The 19,251-nt window shown below is 45.3% G+C and overlaps 1 protein-coding gene across 1 annotated transcript in view; it reads left to right on the top strand.

The window, feature by feature from the left end:
* Positions 1–18,270, top strand: part of LOC114644494 (neuropeptide Y receptor type 6-like) — a 44,324-nt gene extending 26,054 nt beyond the window's left edge. The window contains exon 2 of the mRNA XM_028792580.2: positions 16,770–18,270. Coding sequence (XP_028648413.2) covers positions 16,946–18,082 — 1,137 coding nt within the window. The 5' untranslated portion in view covers positions 16,770–16,945 and the 3' untranslated portion in view covers positions 18,083–18,270. The remainder of the gene's footprint in view (positions 1–16,769) is intronic.
* Positions 18,271–19,251: the final 981 nt, after the last annotated feature.

Raw genomic sequence — 19,251 nt, 5'->3', positions numbered from 1 at the left:
TCTCAACACTGTCAGGAAGTTGAGTCCACCATGACTCCTAAGTTTTCCTCATAAGGTGGACTTTTGGTTTTCAGAGCTCCAATTGTGAATTCAAACCCAAGAAGACCTAAACCTAATGCCAGCGTTGAGCTCAGCTCTTCTGATCTTTCCCCATAGCTCACCTCCTGTAGCCCCCCATGATCAGCCTGGTCGCTCTTCTCTGGACCTTCTCTTGTGCTGCTATGTCTTTATGGAGACCCAAACTGCACCCAGGACCTCAGATGAGGCCTCACCAGTGTGTTATAAAGCTTGAGTGTCACCTCCATGGTCTTGTACTCCACACGTCAAGGCGCTATATAACCTGACAGTCTGTTAGCAACTTGAATGACTTCTTCACACTGTCTGGCAGTTGATAGTGTTGAGTTCACTAGGACTCCTAAATCCTTCTCATAAGGTGTACTTTTAATTTTCCAATCGCCCGTCGTGTATTCAAACCTCACACTTTTACTGCCTACGTGTAATTCTTTACATTTACTGACGTTAAATTTCATTGTCCACAAATCAGCCCAAGCCTGTCTGCTTTCCAAGTCCCTCTGTGATGTTTCAATGGCATTTCGATTATCTGCCAATCCACCTATCTTGGTACCATCTGCAGACTTCACCAGCTTGTTCTTTATCCATCCATCCATCTATTTTCCAACCCGCTGAATCCGAACACAGGGTCTCAGGGGTCTGCTGGAGTCAATCCCAGCCAACACAGGGCACAAGGCAGGAACCAATCCCGGGCAGGGTGCCAACCCACCGCAGGACACACACAAACACACCCACACACCAAGCACACACTAGGGCCAATTTAGAATCACCAATCCACCTAACCTGCATGTCTTTGGACTGTGGGAGGAAACCGGAGTACCTTGTTCTTTATATTCCCATCCCAATAATTTCTATACTAGGGGGCTCCGCCCCCTGCTCGCTTCGCTCGCCAACCCCTGGTCTTGGGTAACCCGAAATAACGGGCTCGTGTTTGTATATCCGTCAGTGGAGGTCGTTCGTTTTGAACTCGTGCCTTCGCCTTTTGCATCATCTTTGTGGACCTGTGGGGCCTCCGTAGCCTCTCACGTTTGACTCTGGGGTGCAGCGCAGAATCCTCTTTTTTGTGTGGTTGTGTCGTTAGTGGTAGCTATGGGCGCGTTGTTGCTTCATTTCTCATTCACGTTAGTTGAGCTCTTTCGGTCTTGTGCCGTGACTCCAGACTTCTCTTGCGGTTTATGAGACGCGCGCTTGTGCAGTATGTCTCATGGTCCCATCGCTGTGTCCCTGCGTCCATATCCGGTCTATTCTCGGTTAGTAATATGGATATTAATAATAGCAGCAGTCCCAGCACTGTCCCTTGCTGGTCACCACTCTTAACGTCACCCATTTCTGATGAGGTTCCTCACACCGTCACCCTCTGCTTCCCGTGCCTGAGCCAATTCTGCACCCTTCGACCCTCCACACCCTGAACTGCCCACTTCTTTCAGTCTGAGTCCCCCGACTCATTCCACAGGGACCTCCACAGATTCCAGAGTGGGACGGTTTACTAGATGATGAATTGAATGCAAGTAAACGTCGGGTTAAAAATGTTTGATTTTAATGCAGAACTGCATGACTGACTTCAGGTAAAGCGGACAGAATTTTCCGGCAGGTAAGGGATGATCCTCACTGGTGTGGCACTGGAGAGTATTGATGAGATGCTCGTTAATTAGAATTTCACTGGACACTCTGTGTGATAAGAATAATCTAATGAACTCGTGAACGTTTAAAACTTGAAAGCACACCTCATAATCATAGGGCTTTAAATCTTTTACATTTACAATGATATAGTGCCTTTCATGTCTGTCAGCATTTTGGTTCGGTTTGATATCTTGAGCTGCTTCAGACTTCTGCTCAGACTCCCTTTGTCTTTTAATATTCAAACATATCACTAAATTCTCAAATACACTTTTCTTAGTTCTTGGGTGGCAGCCTCCAGCACCCAGAGGACACCCTCACCTATGGACAATCCAGTTTGGGGATGTGAGAGCACCTGCCGCCAGCGGGATTTGAACCTGGGACACTACAGCAATAACGGGGCACTGCCGTTCATCCCAGAGACTCAACTAATGAAAGGTTCACTGAATCTGATCCGCTTTTGCCAGCCAACTGAGGCGGCCGAAATGGTAGCGGTTCATCTAATCCTTCGTTTGTCCGTCTGGTCTTGAACCCTTGTCATTACCAGTGACTCCTTCATTTAGTTTGTTTTTTTCTGCCAGCCTTGTCTCTGCCCTTCTTCCTTTCCTCGAGCTCTGAGATGTGACGTTCATCTCGGTGACCTTCTGCAGGCCTTACACTCGGGTCTCTTTACAGGCCTGGCCAGTGCCGTCCCCATGCAGAGATTAAATCGACATTCTTCTCCTAATTCAATTCCAGCGTGCGTTATAAAATAACAGTCTGAGGCAGAGAAATGCTGAAAGCCGTAATTGAGTTTTAAAAATTTTAATTGGTTTTGCATTAGATTACCGTGAGCCTCTGTGCCCGCTGCTTATGCTGCACTCGCTAGACGAGGGTAAGTGGCTGGAGAGCACCGTAATTGGTGTCATTACTGGGGAGGTAAAGGCGTCGTATCTGAGCCAAAGATTTACCTGCTGAAGAAAACATCGTGGGGCTCGGCGCGCTCTCTTCTCCAGACGGGTCTCTGCGCCGAGCGTTAAACGTTTTTTCGGCTTTCTTAACAACTTGAGAGAAAACGAAGGAATGAAAGGTAAAATCCATTAGGCGCATTTGAGCACATCCTTTAAGATTAATTACGGCTTTTATAGACCCAAACACGACACAGAAAACCTCCTAAAGAGCTTTAATGCTTCAGACGCCATTGACATGCACTGGCGCAGTTTAATGTGCTTATCCGAGGATAATTGGACTGCCTTCTGCTGCCAGCTCTTCGAAATACGCACCTGTTGGACTGTCACTTGGCACGCTGGCTGCACGGGCTGAACATTCACCGCCTCGTCTCTACCCTCGAGCGTTCGTTATGCCTACTAACCGTGCTATGAGCAGGTCCCAAGCACAAAGAGATTCAAAGCACAAAAATAACCACTAGAGGGGGCAAGCCCAGCTAGTAAACATCATTTTTGGGACAAATGTCATGGCTTGGTGGCCCGGACCAGCCCATGATTCATTTATTTTAAGGTAAAGCAGAGTTGGCAGATGACGTTCTGAAGATGTTGTATGTGATGGCTGTCTTGTTGGTCAGGTAACTGAATGAGCCTTCCATGTTTCATATGGCCTGTGCTATTCATTGCAAGAGCAGTCACATCATTACATGTGGCGGGTGACACAGGCGCTGACCCTCAGATCACAAAGAGGAGACCTGTGGAGCACACCATAGGACCCCTCAGACACAGGTGAGGGGGTCTGGAAGTGTCAAGTGGTTCAGCTGCCCTACCAGCCAATGAATACCTGCAACATTGTGATGGAATATGTATGAGTCTCATTAGCATAGTCCGTATGAATATGTATGAGGCTCATTAGCATAGTCCATATATGGCTGTTCCACAATGGCAACTACAGTATGTGGGGTTTGAGGTTCGTCCACAAAGGCACATTTACATGATGATTGCGATTTATAAAATGTATATTGGGTAGAAATTAATGCATGCCAGGTTTAATAAGTCAGATTTTTAATTTTTTTTTTGGTATACGCATTTTCCTGTTTTTTTTTTTGGTGCACGCACATCCACACAAAATTTTACAAATAAGACCCCAAGTCACATTGGTTTTGACCACTCAGGTTGTGGTCACCTCTTTTGCTATCCGTTGAGGCTTCCAGATCTGTGCAGTAAGCTGCTGGAAATAATCTACCAGTCCATAGTAGCCAGTGTGGTGGTCTATGCTGTGGTCTCCTGGGGAAGCGACCTGAGCACAAACCAACATTTCTTTCAATAGCACATTGGACACAATTCAGCTCAAAGTTAGAGAAAGGTACAAAGAACAAAAAAACAATTAAGATTAGGCAATAATATAAAAGAATACAGTAAGTGAAAACTAAGCAAGGTAAGGTCAGTTGGCTGGGAAGACAGAAAAAACAAGATACAAAAAAAAAAATCTGCAGGGGTCCCAAGGTCAAAAGACCACCCAGCCCCATTAGGCCTTTTACTTAATATTAATTTTCCTAACTCAAACCTCTGAGTTTTCATGCTTCGCATGATAGGAATTTGATGAAGATGGTCTCGTGGACGGCTGAGACCCCCACCTTCAGTCCATAATAGCAGCCCAAGGCCTGACTTCTTAGGAACGTCTGCTCCATCACCGGACACACAGGGAGGAGTGGTGGCAAAATCGGATGCCATCATGAAAGAAGGCGCTCTCTTGGAGTTCCTGTAACAGGTACCAGGCTCATTCCTGCACAGTGGGCTAAGATTCACCTCTTGGGGGTCTTTTCTGCCCACCGCTGTCAGGCAATTCAATCCTCTCTCCTGATGTACTCTTTATGAATTTCCCCTTGGGATTAATTGTGAATTTCCCCTTGGGATTAATAAAGTATCTATCTATCTATCTATCTATCTATCTATCTATCTATCTATCTATCTATCTATCTATCTATCTATCTATCTATCTATCTATCTATCTATCTATCACGCAGTACCTTTCATATTTGTCCATCTGTCTGAATGTCTCTCTATTATATAGTGCCTTTTGCTTCTAGCTATCTATCCTAATGACCCGGTCATATCTATCTATTATATAGTGCCTTTCATGTCCATCATCTGTCTTGTATATAGTGCCTTTCATATCTATTTATCTATCTTGTATATAGTGCCTTTCATATCTATCTATCTATCTATCTATCTATCTATCTATCTATCTATCTATCTATCTATCTTATGTTCATTTTGAAATTTCTGCACAATATACATGTATTGATTGTTTGATTCATTGTGAGGGTGGCACAGTGGGCCTCACAGTTAGGAGACCCAGGTTCGCTTCCGGGGTCCTCCCTGTGTGGAGTTTGCATGTTCTCCCCGTGTCTGTGTGGGTTTCCTCCCACAGTCCAAAGACATGCAGGTTAGGTGCATTGTCGATCCTAAATTGTCCCTGGTGTGTGCTCGGTGTGTGGGTGTGTGTGTGTGCGTGTGTGTGTCCCCTGCAGTGGGCTGGCACCCTGCCCGGGGATTTGTTCCTGTCTTGCGCCCTGTGCTGGCTAGGATTGGCTCCAGCAGACCCTCGTGGCCCTGTAGTTAGGATATAGCAGGTTGGATAATGGATGGATGATTCATTGTGTGAACACCAGGGGGCGCCAGAAAGCTCCACACCCAAGACACACAATAACAGCACACGTCATATGAAGAAACTAAAAAATCCACACAAGCAGATTTAAACACAATCCTCTCTCCAGTAATAAGGCACAATATACAGAAATCCAACTTCTTCTTCTTCTTTTGGATGCTCCCGTTAGGGGTTGCTATAGCAGATAATATACAGAAATCCAACAATACTAGCAATTCTTCCTCCTCGTCTTCCTCCACTGAGTGTGGCATGCTGCCTCCCGACTCTGACTCTGCTGAACTGCGGCAGCAGACCCCTTTTATTTTCGTTTCCAGGAATTCAAGTGTCTTTTGTGAAACACCATTGATAAAGTAGGGAGCTCCCTCTAATGGGGACTCAGACAGGACTGCCCTTCTGTACTCAGGTGTTCCCAGCTGGGGTCCCATATGAAGACCACTGCCATGTAGCATATAGGGGATGGAACAACACCCGATTCTCTGCTTCTGCTAGTCCATCAGTTATTTTATACTGACTGGGCACAAAGTTATTTTTTCATCCTGCTGGCCAATCCATCCGTCATTCCGTCCTGGTAATAAACCAAAGCTCCTCCCCATTTCTGATTGGCTGTGAGTCTGCATCCTTGTTTTTTATGCTTCTCCTGCTGTATGCATCTGAAATTCCCCTCGGGTTCAATAAAGTTTATCTCATCTAATCTGTTTTATGGCCACAAGCACTGATTCAGATGAGCTTTCTGAAGTCAGCAGCAGCTTGTGCCACTCTGTGCCTGCTGCTGTGGGCCTCATCTGTTTAGTGGAGCATCGGCGATTAGTAAATGAGGAAGAACTGAGGGCAAGTGAGGACACAGCAACAAGAAGAAGACGAGCAAAGCGTGTTTGTATTGAAACACAACGAAGAGAGTCCAAAAGTCTTTGACGGATGATTGTACATTAAAAGCAGAGCACGGTGCGGAAATTAAAAACCCAACCAATAAATCCAAGGAAATAAATACCTTGCTCAAAAAAATGAAAGGACCCCTTTGTAATCCAAGGAATAGCAATAAGTCAGTGACACTTGTGGGCTATTGATCTGCTCAGTGAAGTAGCAGAGGGGCTTGTTCATCAATTTCAGCAGCTTTGGTGCACTGGAGGGGGGGGGCAACAATGAGACAACCCTCCAAAACAGGAATGAATGGGTTAACTGGTGGAGGGAGGCCACTGACATTTTTCCCTCCTCATCTGTTTTGTCACTCGTTTTGCCTTTGGCTATGGTCAGTGTCACTACAGGTAGCATGAGGCCACACCTGGACGCTACAGAGGTGGCACAGGTAGTTCAACTTCTCCCACTGCCAGAAATTTAATGTCAGTAAATGAAAGAATTACACATAGGAAGTAAAAATGTGAGGTTTGAATACACAATGGGCGGTCTGAAAATTAAAAGTGCACCTTATTAGAAGAATTTAGGAGTCCCAGTGGACTCTAAGCTATCAACTGCCAGACAGTGTTCAGAAGCCATTAAGAAAGCTAACAGACTGTCAGGTTATATAGCGCCTTGATGTGTGGAGTACAAGTCACAGGAGGTTCTGCTCAAGCTTTATGACACACTGGTGAGGCCTCATCTGGAGTCCTGGGTGCAGTTTCAGTCTCCAGGCTACTAAAAGGACATAACAGCACAAGAGAAGGTTAGGTTTAGGTTTAGGTTTATTTGTCATATATAGGTTAACACAGGGTCAACATACAATGAAATGTGTATGACGAGAAAAACAAGTCACTCAGCCTAGATCCAATAAAGCTAAAAAATAATTAAAAAAAAAATTACAAGTTAAAAATAGACAAGCCATATAAAATAAAATGTGTACGTTTTAAAAGAAGTTATAGAGCAATATGAGTTGAATGAGCAGCAAGTACAAATAGATAGATAGATAGATAGATAGATAGATAGATAGATAGATAGATAGATAGATACTTTATTAATCCCAATGGGAAATTCACATTCTTCAGCAGCAGCATACTGATACAATAAATAATATTAAATTAAAGAATGATAATAATACAGGTGAGAAACAGACAATAACTTTGTATAATGTTAAATGTTAACGTTTAACCCCCCGGGTGGAATTAAAGAGTCGCATAGTTTGGGGAAGGAATGATCTCCTCAGTCTGTCAGTGGAGCAGGACAGTGACAACAGTCTGTCGCTGAAGCTGCTCTTCTGTCTGGAGATGATACTGTTTAATGGATGCAGTGGACTCTCCATGATTGACAGGAGTCTGCTCAGCGCCCGTCGCTCTGCCACAGATGTCAAACTGTCCAGCTCCATGCCAACAATAAAGCCTGCCTTTCTCACCACTTTGTCCAGGCGTGAGGCATCTTTCCTCTTAATGCTGCCTCCCCAGCACACCACCATGTAGAAAAGGGCGCTCGCCACAACCGTCTGATAGAACATCTGCAGCATCTTATTGCAGATGTTGAAGGACGCCAGCCTTCTAAGGAAGTATAGTCAGCTCTGTCCTCTCTTACACAGATCATCAGTATTGGCAGTCCAGTCCAGTTTATCATCCAGCTGCACTCCCAGATATTTATAGGTCTGCACCATCTGCACACAGTCACCTCTGATGATCACGGGGTCTATGAGGGGTCTGGGCCTCCTAAAATCCACCACCAGCTCCTTGGTTTTGCTGGTGTTCAGGTGTAGGTGGTTTGAGTTGCACCATTTAACAAAGTCCTTGATTAGGTCCCTATACTCCTCCTCCAGCCCATTCCTGATGCAGCCCACGATAGCAGTGTCATCAGCGAACTTTTGCACGTGGCAGGACTCCGAGTTGTATTGGAAGTCCGATGGCTGAACAGGACCAGAGAAAGTACAGTCCCCTGTGACGCTCCTGTGTTGCTGACCACAATGTCAGACCTGCAGTTCCCAAGACGCACATACTGAGGTCTGTCTTTATGATAGTCCACGATCCATGCCACCAGGTATGAATCTAATCCCATCTCTGTCCGCTTGTCCCTAAGGAGCAGACGTTGGATTGTGTTGAAGGCGCTAGAGAAGTCTAGAAGCATAATTCTTACAGTGAATGACAGTTATTGCACAGATAATGTTTTATGAGTTCAGATGCATATTCCATAAAGTGCAGATGCATGTTCCAGTCAGTATTCAGAGTGTGTGCAGGTACAGTTTGTGTGTGAGTATTGTAATGTACTGTAGATGTAATGTAAGTGTCATGTAAGTGTTCAGGTGTTGCTGTTGAGGAGTCGAATGGCCTGGTGGTAAAAACTGTTCTTAAGTCTTGTAGTCCGAGCAGCCAGACTCCTGTATCGTCTGCCAGATGGTAACAAGGAGAACAGCTGGCGTGCTGGATGGCTGTGGTCCTTTATGATGCTGCTTGTCTTACGCAGGCACCGATGGAGGTAAATGTCTTCAATGGCAGGGAGACTATTGCCCGTGATGTGCTCTGCCGCCTTCACCACTCTCTGTAGTGATTTCCAGCTGTTGGCAGAGCAGCTCCCATACCAGACGGTAATGCAGCCCATCAGCAGACTCTCGACCACACTCCTGTAAAAGTTTGAGGTGATGTTGGCATTCATGCCAAACTTCCTCAGCCTCCTCAGGAAGTAGAGCCGCTGGCGAGCTTTCTTGACCACACTGTCTATGTGAAGGGTCCACGAGAGATCCTCGGTGATGTTTACTCCGAGGAACTTGAAGCTGTTAACCCTTTCAACTTCTACTCCGCTGATGTAGATGGCCTGGTGTTCTCTGCCTTGTTGTTTCCGATAGTCCACGATCATCTCCTTGGTTTTGCTGACGTTAAGAGACAAGTTGTTATCCGGGCACCAATTACTCAGTGCCAGCACCTCCTCTCTGTAGGCCGTCTCATCGTTGTCAGTGATAAGGCCTATGATGGTTGTGTTGTCTGCAAACTCGATGATGATGTTTGTGCCGTGTTTTGCAACACAGTCGTGGGTGAACAAGGAATACAAGAGGGGGCTAAGCACACAGCCCTGCGGCGCTCCTGTGTTTAAAATGAGTGATGAGGACGTGTGTTTGCCGACTCTCACCCCCTGGGGCCTGTTTGTGAGGAAAGAGAAAATCCATCTGCAGATGGTCGTCCCCAACCCAAGGTCGTCAAGCTTCAAGACGAGTTTTGAGGGGATGATGGTGTTGAATGCCGAGCTGTAATCTATGAACTGCATTCTTACATATGTATTTCCTCTTTCCAGGTGGGTGAGGGCAGTGATTATTGTTAGCGCAACGGCATCCTCTGTAGATCTGTTTGCTCTGTAAGCAAATTGGAGAGGATCCAGCGTGTCGGGTAGGGAGGAGCAGATGTGACCTTTGACCAGTTGCTCGAAACACTTCATAATGACCGATGTCAGTGCAACCGGGCGATAGTCATTCAGACAGGAGACCACCGGTTTCTTGGGGACAGGAATGATGGTGGATGCCTTGAAGGAAGTGGGGACCACTGACTGCCTCAGGGAGAGATTGAAGATGTTGGTGAACACACCTGCTAGCTGGTCAGCACACGCCCTGAGGGCACGGCCTGGGATGCCATCTGGTCCCGGAGCTTTGCGAGGATTGACCTTTTTGAAGGACCTTCTCACATCAGACGTTTCAAGGATCAGAGTGACAGACTCACTGCCCCCTTGAGGATATAGCACCTGTTCTTTGTTGGCTGCATCAAAACGAGCATAGAAAGTGTTGAGCTCGTCTGCAAGACATGCAGTGGGCCGAACACTGACTGTGTTTGTCTTTTTATAGTCGGTGATGCAGCACAGTCCATTCCACAGGCGCTTGGTGTCAGAGCTGTGGTAGCTTGACTCCACTTTGTCCCGTTTGGCCTTCTTGATGGACCTCCGGAGGTCGTATCTGGCTGCTTTGTATGCATCAGAGTCCCCTGAGCCAAAGGCAGAGGTCCGCGCCTTGAGCTTACCCAGGGTTTCTGGTTAGGATATATGCAAATGGAGGTTTTAGTGACAACATCGTCAATGCACTTGCTGATGTATCCTGTGACAGAGTCTGTGAATTCATTCATGTTGCCATCAGCTGCATCCTCAAACATCTCCCAATCAGTTGTTTCAAAGCAGTCCTGTAAGACCCCCTCAGCCTCACTGTCCCATTTGTAGATGTTCCTGTAAACTGGTTTTTCCTGTTTAACTCTTTGTTTATATGCAGGCAGCAGCAATATAGGGCAATGGTCTGCTTTTCCAAAAGCTGGTCGAGGGAGAGATTTGTAGGAGTCCTTCAATAAGGTGTAACAATGATCCAGTGTTTGATCACCTCTTGTGGGGGGAGAGATGTGCTGATACTTTGCTCTGTTAAAGTCACCCAACACAATAAATGCTGCTTCAGAGTTAGCGTTCTCTAGTCCACTGATAACATCATACAGTTCATCCATAGCTGAAGCTTTATCAGCTTTATCAGCTTGTGGGGGGATGTAAACAACGAAAGGAGAACTGAACTGAACTCCCTCGGGAGGTGAAAGGGTCTAACTTTAATGGTCAGCAGCTCAAGAACTGGTGAGCAGTGCGTTTTTAAGACACACACATCCGTAGCCCACGAAGAGTTAACCGACTTGTCTGAGTCCTTCGTTCTGTCTCCTCGATAAACTGTGGACCCGTCTGGTGTGACTACGCAGTCAGGTACGCTGGGCTCCAACTACGTCTCTGTGAACGCCAAAACGCAGCAGTTCGTGATGTCTTTCTGGTGCTTTATCTGTGTGCGCAGCTCATCTAATTTGTTGTCCAGAGACTGAACGTAGGCGAGCAGGATGCTAGGCAGAGGAGGCTTGTTGTTTCTCTGTCGGGTTCGGCACAGAACTCCGGCGCGTTTCCCCCTTCTTTGTTTTCCTTCGGCGTCACACGAGTAAGCAAAAGACTGCAGGCAGTACAGTGTCCGCGATATCAAAAACTGTTGTAAAATCCGAACTGGCTGAAGAACGTACTTCCAATAGTGTTTGTCGGTCATACTGAAAGTGTGATAAAGTAGTACGCACAAAAAGAGTGAGTAGTAAGAATATAAATAATAACTTTTTGCTGAGATGACTCCAGAGAAGAGCGACTAGGCTGAGTTCAGGGCTACAGGGGATGAGTTATGAGGAAAGATTAAAAGAGCTGAGCCTAACGCCTGCATTAAGTTTAGGTCTTGTTAGGTCTGAATACACAATGGGAGGTCTGAAAATCGAGAGTCCACCTTATGAGGAGGATTTAGGAGTCACAGTGGACTCTAAGCTATCGACTTCTCATCTGTGTTCAGAAGCCATTAAGAGGGCTGACAGAATGTCAGGTTATATAGCGCCTTGATGTGTGGAGTACAAGTCACAGGAGGATCTGCTCAAGCTTTATAACACGCTGGTGAGGCCTCAGCTGAAGTGCTGGGTGCAGTTTGGGTCTCCAGGCCACAAAAAGGACATAACAGCACAAGGAAAGGTCCAGAGAAGAGCGACTAGGCTGAGTCCAGGGCTACAGGGGATGAGTTATGAGGAAAGACTAAAAGAGCTGAGCCTTTATAGAGATGAAGAGGAGACCTGAGTGAAGTGTTTAAAATTACAAAGGGAATTAGTCCAGTGGATCAAGACGGTGACTTTAAAAAGAGGTCATCAAGAACATGGGGACACAGTTGGAAACTCATTAAGGGGAAATTTCACACAAACATTAGGAAATAGAGAACCACAAACACTTGGAATACGTGACCAAGTAGTGTGGTAGACAGGAGGACTTTAGGAACTTTCAAAACTCGACTTGATGTTATTTTAGGAGAATTAATTGGACAGGACAAGTGAGCTTTGTTGGGCTGAATGGCCTGTTCTCGTTTATATTGTTCAAATGTTGTAATAAATCCAGACAGTGTGCAGAAGCCATTAAGAAAACTAACAGAATGTCAGGTTATATAGCGCCTTGATGTGTGGAGTACAAGTCACAGGAGGTGACACTCGAGCTTTATAACACACTGGTGAGGCCTCATCTGGAGTCCTGGGTGCAGTTTGGGTCTCCATAAAGACATAGCAGCACTAGAGAAAGTCCAGAGAAGAGCAACTCGGCTGATTCCAGGGCTACAGGGGATGAGTTATGAGGGAAGATTAAAAGAGCTGAGCCTTAAGGAGATGAAAAGGTGACCTGACTGAAGTGTTTAAAATTAGGAAGGGAATTAGTTCAGTGGACCAAGATGGTGACTTTAAAATGAGGTCATCAAGAACACGGGGACACCGCTGGGAACTTAAAGGTTAAATTTCACACAAACATTAAAACGTTTTTCTTTACCCAGACAGCCACAGACACACAAATTAAGTGACCAAGTCATGTGGTGGACAGGAGGACTTTAGGGACTTTCAAAACTTGACTTGATGTTATTTAAGATGGTTAGGAGTGCCAGGCTTTGGTGGGCTGAATGGCCTGATCCTGTTCTGATGTTCAGAAGGTGCCAAAGCATTGGGAATCCAGTAGCTAACAAGTCTGAATTAAGGTAATCCTCCACACTACAGGGCCTTCATAGGATGTGTCAGGATTTACTGGAAGAGGTAGAAGTACATAATAAACAAGGAGAGTCGCATCAGTTATCTGCAAATGTACATATTCTCATATTTGCTATTTTTACCCTCTGATGGAAGTCCATAGAGGGCTAGAAGATGATCAAAAATGAAAAATAGCCTCATATTAGTTATCACCAACCTTCAATTAGTCTATAAAGATACCCAATATGCTGAAGTTTGAAATGTGTCATTTTTTAACCTGCTAGGACTGGTTCTTAGGGGGCTAAGACCACCAGTAAACAATGAAATATTAAAAAGATGATCATATTCATGATCAGCAACCTCAAAACAGCAGAAAACGACACTCCACGTGCCTTTACTACCAGTCCTGTGTAAAGGGGTGACTGTGTCCCCTCGTATCCCATTAAGGGAGTTGCTTGATTTATGCTAAAGACTCCTGTTGGTTTGCTTTTTAGCTTAAGGGTTTAATTTCCTGCACAAAAAAAAAATATTCAAAAATGGCTTACAGGGTTTTTGGGTCCAGAAGGCCCAAAATAGGGGAGAACCTCAAAAAGGTCAACATCTTGACCAGTTACACACCAAGCCGAGTCGAATAGTATATGATATGGTTGGTTGTGGTTGTACCGTCAACTTATTGTGAACAAGGAATTCTAAGAAGTTGCACAAGCACTTTCCATAATGCCCACTAGAGGGGGATATACCACCAAACCCCAGCTAGAGGTCAGTAGACAAGGAAACCATAAAAAATCAAAATGAGTTTACTTTTTCACAAAATATGCTCTGTGATGCCATCGAGTTCCAAAGAACCCAGAGGCAAAATGGAGAGGCATAAAAACTCAAGGCCATCCAAGGTAAACAGAAATCCCAATGCAAAGTAAAAAAAAAAAAGCAGAAGATGGCAGTCAAAAATCCAGAGGTATCAGAAAGGGTAGAAAGTGCAGAGAAACACAAGAACTCACCAAACTCTCTGAGCGCATTCAATGAACCACCAGGAACTGTGAGAGATCCTCTGCAGTCATTGGGCAGAAGGCAGGTTGTTGATTAGCAGGTGGCCCCGCCTCTTGATGAGCCACCCACAAAACACATGGCACATCACCAAGGCACAGAACACAATGCAGAGAAAAAAACAAAGGAAATAATTAACTTGAATAAGTGACACAAAAATAAACGAAACAGGACATGAAGTAAGACTTTGAAGCCCAGCCAGGTGAGGAACCCTGGCAGAAATATAAAAGTGTTAATGCTGCTCAGGAGTCCCAAGCATGTGAGTCCCAAACAGTACCAAACATTCCCACTAGAGGGCGAAATCACAAAAAAATATCAGACTAGTAACACAAAGAGCCACAGAATGTTTATGAAATAAAAGATTTATTCTTAATGAAAATACACGGAAATAAAACGTCAATTGCAAAGGCAATTCTAGGTAAGCAAAATCAAAAAACTGGAGCTGAAGCTCAAAAATCCACCAATAACAAGTAGCACAAAGAAGAAACAAGAAATGCTCAGCAACTCCCTAGGGCCTCCTAATGAACCACGCAGAACTGTGGGAGACCCCCACCTTTATAGGGCTGAGGGTTCTCCTTGGCGGCAATGAAGGGCAGGTGGTCCCGCCTCTAGGGGTGGAATGTGACAAAATCACAATCAAGGAATAATCCTAATAATTATCAAAAGTAACATTATCATAGATAAAATAATCAACAATGGACCAAACAGACGTAAAATGAGACTTTGAGCTCCAGCTGGGAGGACACCCTGACTGAAACCTAACAGTCAGGTGGTGCCAGGCAAAAAAAAAAGTGATGAGATTTCAGTGTTCAGAAGTGTTGTGATTCTTAGTAAAACAATAAAATGCACATGTTAAATATTAAAAGTCTCATGTAATAACCATTTTTTATTTCCATTACACTCTAAGACCCCAGATAGCCCAGCATACCTGAGATGCGCCTAGTTATCGGTTCTCCTGTTTCCCGTTTTGGGCAGCCATTCAGCTCTGTGCTCAGCTTCTCCATTTATATCCTGATTGTCTCATTTGGCCCACCCCAGTGCCTTTGCCTGTTAGCTGTAGCTGTACAAGTGGCCGGACCCCCAAGGACATCACAAGCTTTCAGCAGTTTGCATTCTTTTCTTTGCTGTGAGCTTCTTCTGGTGTGCAAAATCCGTAATTTTGTGTTCAAAATCCCCTTATATTTTGCATGAGGCAAACAAGATGACCTTAAACACAAGAGACTTGCATGGGCAGTTTTACAATCAAAGTTTCCTGTTGTCTTGAATTGTACAAGTAATCAAAGCACAGAGAAATCTGCTGAACTGAAGACTAAATTGGCTTACAGATTGGGAAAGGAAGACATGTTAATGCCTCAAGCTGTATTTGTGACTTTATAACCTGCGATGCCGTGAGACTAGAAATTGCCAAACCAGTTTACTGCTCGGGACAGGAGGGCTCTTAAAACTTTATTGTTTGAGAAACGGACAAACTCAAACAGAATAAAGAGTCGGAGCGAATTCATCCATCATATTGACCGCCAGCCATTCAGGTGTACGTAACAGTCACGTGTTTCGAAACTCCCACGTGGAATTTTATCATAAATACGACGGACTAAACAACAAAAACAGAGTGACATCAGGAGAGGACAACAGCGACAGGTGGCCATTTTCATCTGATAGTCAGCTAATGCATTCTGTGAAGATTGATTGCTAAATGGGACATTTATCTTTGACATCTTTAACCCATAAACTGCCAGATTTGTGGCGTAGAAGTAAAGGGAGGTTATACTTAAGTTATGTAACAAACTCATAGATCTGACCTAGAGTACTGTGTGTTGTTTTGGTCTCCAAGTTAAAAACAAAGCACAGAGCAGCGCGTGAGAAAGTTCAGAAAAGAGTGTCCAGGCTAATTCAGAACCACGGACAGCAATCAATGCTATAAAACTAAAGGAGCCGTAGCGAAACTCTCTGAAGAGCGACTCCACTTTTTCAGGACCACGGACAGCGATCACTCAGTGCATGAATTAGCATGGTCGGATGTAATGGCTTTGTTGTTGTGTGCGTGGAATCGTCTGCCAATCTTCAAAATGGTGCATTTATTCTTCTGTTTAATGGGAGAGAGAGATATTACTGCCCTGTACAAAACCTGTTTTCTTTGTGTCATCACACAGCATTGAGCCCGTCAGCTGCTCCCAGAGCATGTGTGTGTGACAATCTCTATAAGTGTGGGTGTTAATGTTACGGTGCAACAGTAGACCAACCCAGTAACGAATCTGATGATTACACATATTCCTCTATTAAACAGGTAAAAGGGTGTAAGACGCTAGATGTCTCTGTTGCCCCTTTAAACCCAACAGATAGACACACTGAACACAGTGTACAATCACCAAGAAGGTTTGTAATTCTTCATCTTCTTCTTGCAGTAGTGCCCTCCGCCATCATACACAGTCAATACCAATAATAAAAAATGCAACTCCAACCCAAAATTTCTCCTCCACACCTACCAGCAAGCCCTGTCCTACTCCTCTTGACTCCGGCTCACTTGCTGGGTCTCCAACAGTCCTTTATATAGTGTCTGACCTGGAAGTGCTTCAGTTCTTCTATCCATCTATGTGACTTTCCTGCACTTCCAGGTCAGATGGAGAAGTTGAGGTTTCCATCAGCCCGGAAGTACTTCAGAGCTTCTGTCCCCGTGACTCAAGGGTACTTCTGGGCCAAATGAAAAGTATGAGTCCCCAGGTCCCCCTGCAGTGTCTCCCGGCACCACTCATGGTACCCATCAGGGCTGAGAAGCTAAACTCCAGATCCCATGGTGCCCTGTGGGAATGCTGCAGGGAAATTGCCATCTGGCGTCCTTGGGGGAGGCAGTGTCCCACAGTAGCTGCCTTCCCCCCATCCCTCTCCTCTTTGGGCATCCTGGCCGGGTTGAGCAGCCGGCCGTCCACCACAAGGGTAAGTAGATGGAAATATCACGCTAATACAGAGCTTCTCTAACAGACCGACTGTTGACTGCTTCTCCTCTTGTTCTGTCCATACCTACAGGTGACCCAGAGGACAACATGAAAGTAGCAGACAAGATGAAATCTGGATACCCACTTATCAGGGGCAAGCAGAAGGCCACCAATTACTCCAGGTAATCGTCTCACCGGTACCCCCTCCTCTGTTCCTCTCTGTATCCGAACAGCACCAGAGTTCAATGTTCATTGATGATGTGAGGCATGGCTGACCTCACGTGCAATGGCAATGGCAGCTTCTTCAACCAAAGTGATAGGACACCTTTGAATGGCAGCAGTAACACCAGGCCACACTTCTCAGACTACGACTGCCAGCCTTCCATCTACATTCTCTCTGTTTTGGTTGTGGCTTACAGTGTGGTGACCATGGTGGGTCTCTTTGGAAACTTGTGCCTGGTCATCATCATCAACCGGCAGAAGGAAACGCACAATGTGACCAACATTCTCATTGCTAACCTCTCGCTGTCTGACGTGCTCATCTGCCTGATGTGCATTCCTTTTACTGTGGTCTATACGCTGATGGACCACTGGATCTTTGGAGAAACCATGTGCAAAGTCAGCTCCTTCGTCCAGTGCTTGTCCGTGTCGGTGTCCATCTTCTCTTTGGTCCTCATTGCTGTTGAGCGATACCAGCTGATTGTTAACCCCAGGGGCTGGAAACCCAACATATCCCACGCCTACTGGGGCATCGCCCTGATTTGGCTTGTTTCAGCTGCTCTGTCCATTCCATTCCTCATTTATCACCACCTGACCGACGAGCCTTTTAAGAACCTCTCCACCCACTCGACCTTCTATGGGGACAAATACGCCTGCACAGACTCCTGGCCTTCAGAAGGGGACCGCTTGGGCTTCACCACCTGCTTGCTGGTCGTCCAGTACTTTGCTCCCTTGTGTTTCATCTGCTTGTGCTACCTGAAAATCTTTGTGTGCTTGAGGCGGAGAAGTGGCATGGTGGACCGGCTGCGAGAGAACGAGACTAGATTGAGTGAGAGCAAGCGCATCAACATGATGCTTATTTCCATTGTAGTGGCCTTTGCGGTCTGCTGGCTTCCGCTCAACATCTTCAACATCATTTTCGATTGGAACCATGAGGCCCTCCTCAACTGCCACCACAACTTGGTCTTCACCCTCTGTCACCTGGTGGCTATGGTATCCACCTGCATCAACCCAATCTTTTACGGCTTCCTCAATAAAAACTTTCAGAAGGACCTCAACATGATGGTGCACAACTGCAAGTGTAGCTCTGAGCAGGAGGAGTATGAGAACATCGGCATGTCCACCATGCAGACCGACATATCCAAGGGATCCTTGAAACTAAACAATGGGCCTATGAACACCTAAAGGATTTGGTTTGTTCATTATTTTGGTTGAGTAACTTTTTGTGGATCATGTTTTCTCACTGTCTTTGAAGATGTACAAATGATTCATCTGAAAAGAGTACAACTTCTTGCCAGTGTAGCAAGTGGATCAGCGCCTCGATTTCTATAGACACTCATTACTGAGCAAACCTTAAGCTGCTTCAATCATTTCAAAGAAAGACTGCAGCCACATGGTGTTAGGGTCTAAATCAGAATCAGATCCTGATAATGTTCTCAACATCATTGAGGTTTTATTGGGATCCCATCCTCTGTTAAAATGGGGGATCATGGAATGGCTGTAGGATCACAGGGTTTACAGTTGAATGATAAGAATAGGAAACTCCTTCAATGAGTCTACTGAATGAGACCGAGAGTCATGGCCGAGGCCTGAGAATCAGCAGTTATCAACACTTATTGCACATGATATCTAAAATAAACAGATTAACAAAAAAAAAATAGAATTTTACACGGACAGATTACATTGCACCAGATTTGTGAAGTACAAGTAAAGGGAGGTTATACTTAATTTATATAGAAAACTTATAGATCTCATCTGGAGTACTGTGTGAAGGTTTGGTCTCCATGTTAGAATACAAAGCACAGAGTAGCGCGTGAGAAAGTTCAGAATAGTGTGACCAGGCTAATTCAGGACCATGGACAGCAATCAAAGCTATAAAACTAAAGGAGCCGTAGAGAAACTCCAGAGAAGAGCGACTCCACTGATTCAGGACCACGGACAGCAATCAGTGAATAAGTAGAAGAGCAACGGAGAGAAAGTGCGACTTGGCTGATTTCAGGACCACGGACAGCAACCACATACATATACAGTAATCCCTCGCTGTGCTTCGACTTTCGCGGCTTTACTCTATCGCGGATTTTATATGTAAGCATATCTAAATGTATAACGCGGATTTTTTGATGCTTCGCGGGTTTCTGCAGACAATGGGTCTTTTTACTTTTGGTACATGCTTCCTCAGTTGGTTTGCCCCGTTGATTTCATACAAGGGACGCTATTGGTTGATGGCTGAGAAGCTACCCAATCAGAGCATGCAGTTAAGTCCCTGTGTGCTGATTGGATCAGTAACAGCGCGCTGAATTCGATTCCGCTGCGTTAACTAGGAAGTCTTGTCTCGCTCATCCAGCATCAACGTG

This window comes from Erpetoichthys calabaricus, chromosome 11 (assembly GCF_900747795.2).
Source record: "Erpetoichthys calabaricus chromosome 11, fErpCal1.3, whole genome shotgun sequence".
NCBI lineage: Eukaryota > Metazoa > Chordata > Cladistia > Polypteriformes > Polypteridae > Erpetoichthys > Erpetoichthys calabaricus.
The sequence above is the reverse complement of the archived record's forward strand: the minus strand, read 5'-3'. Positions and strand labels throughout refer to the sequence as shown.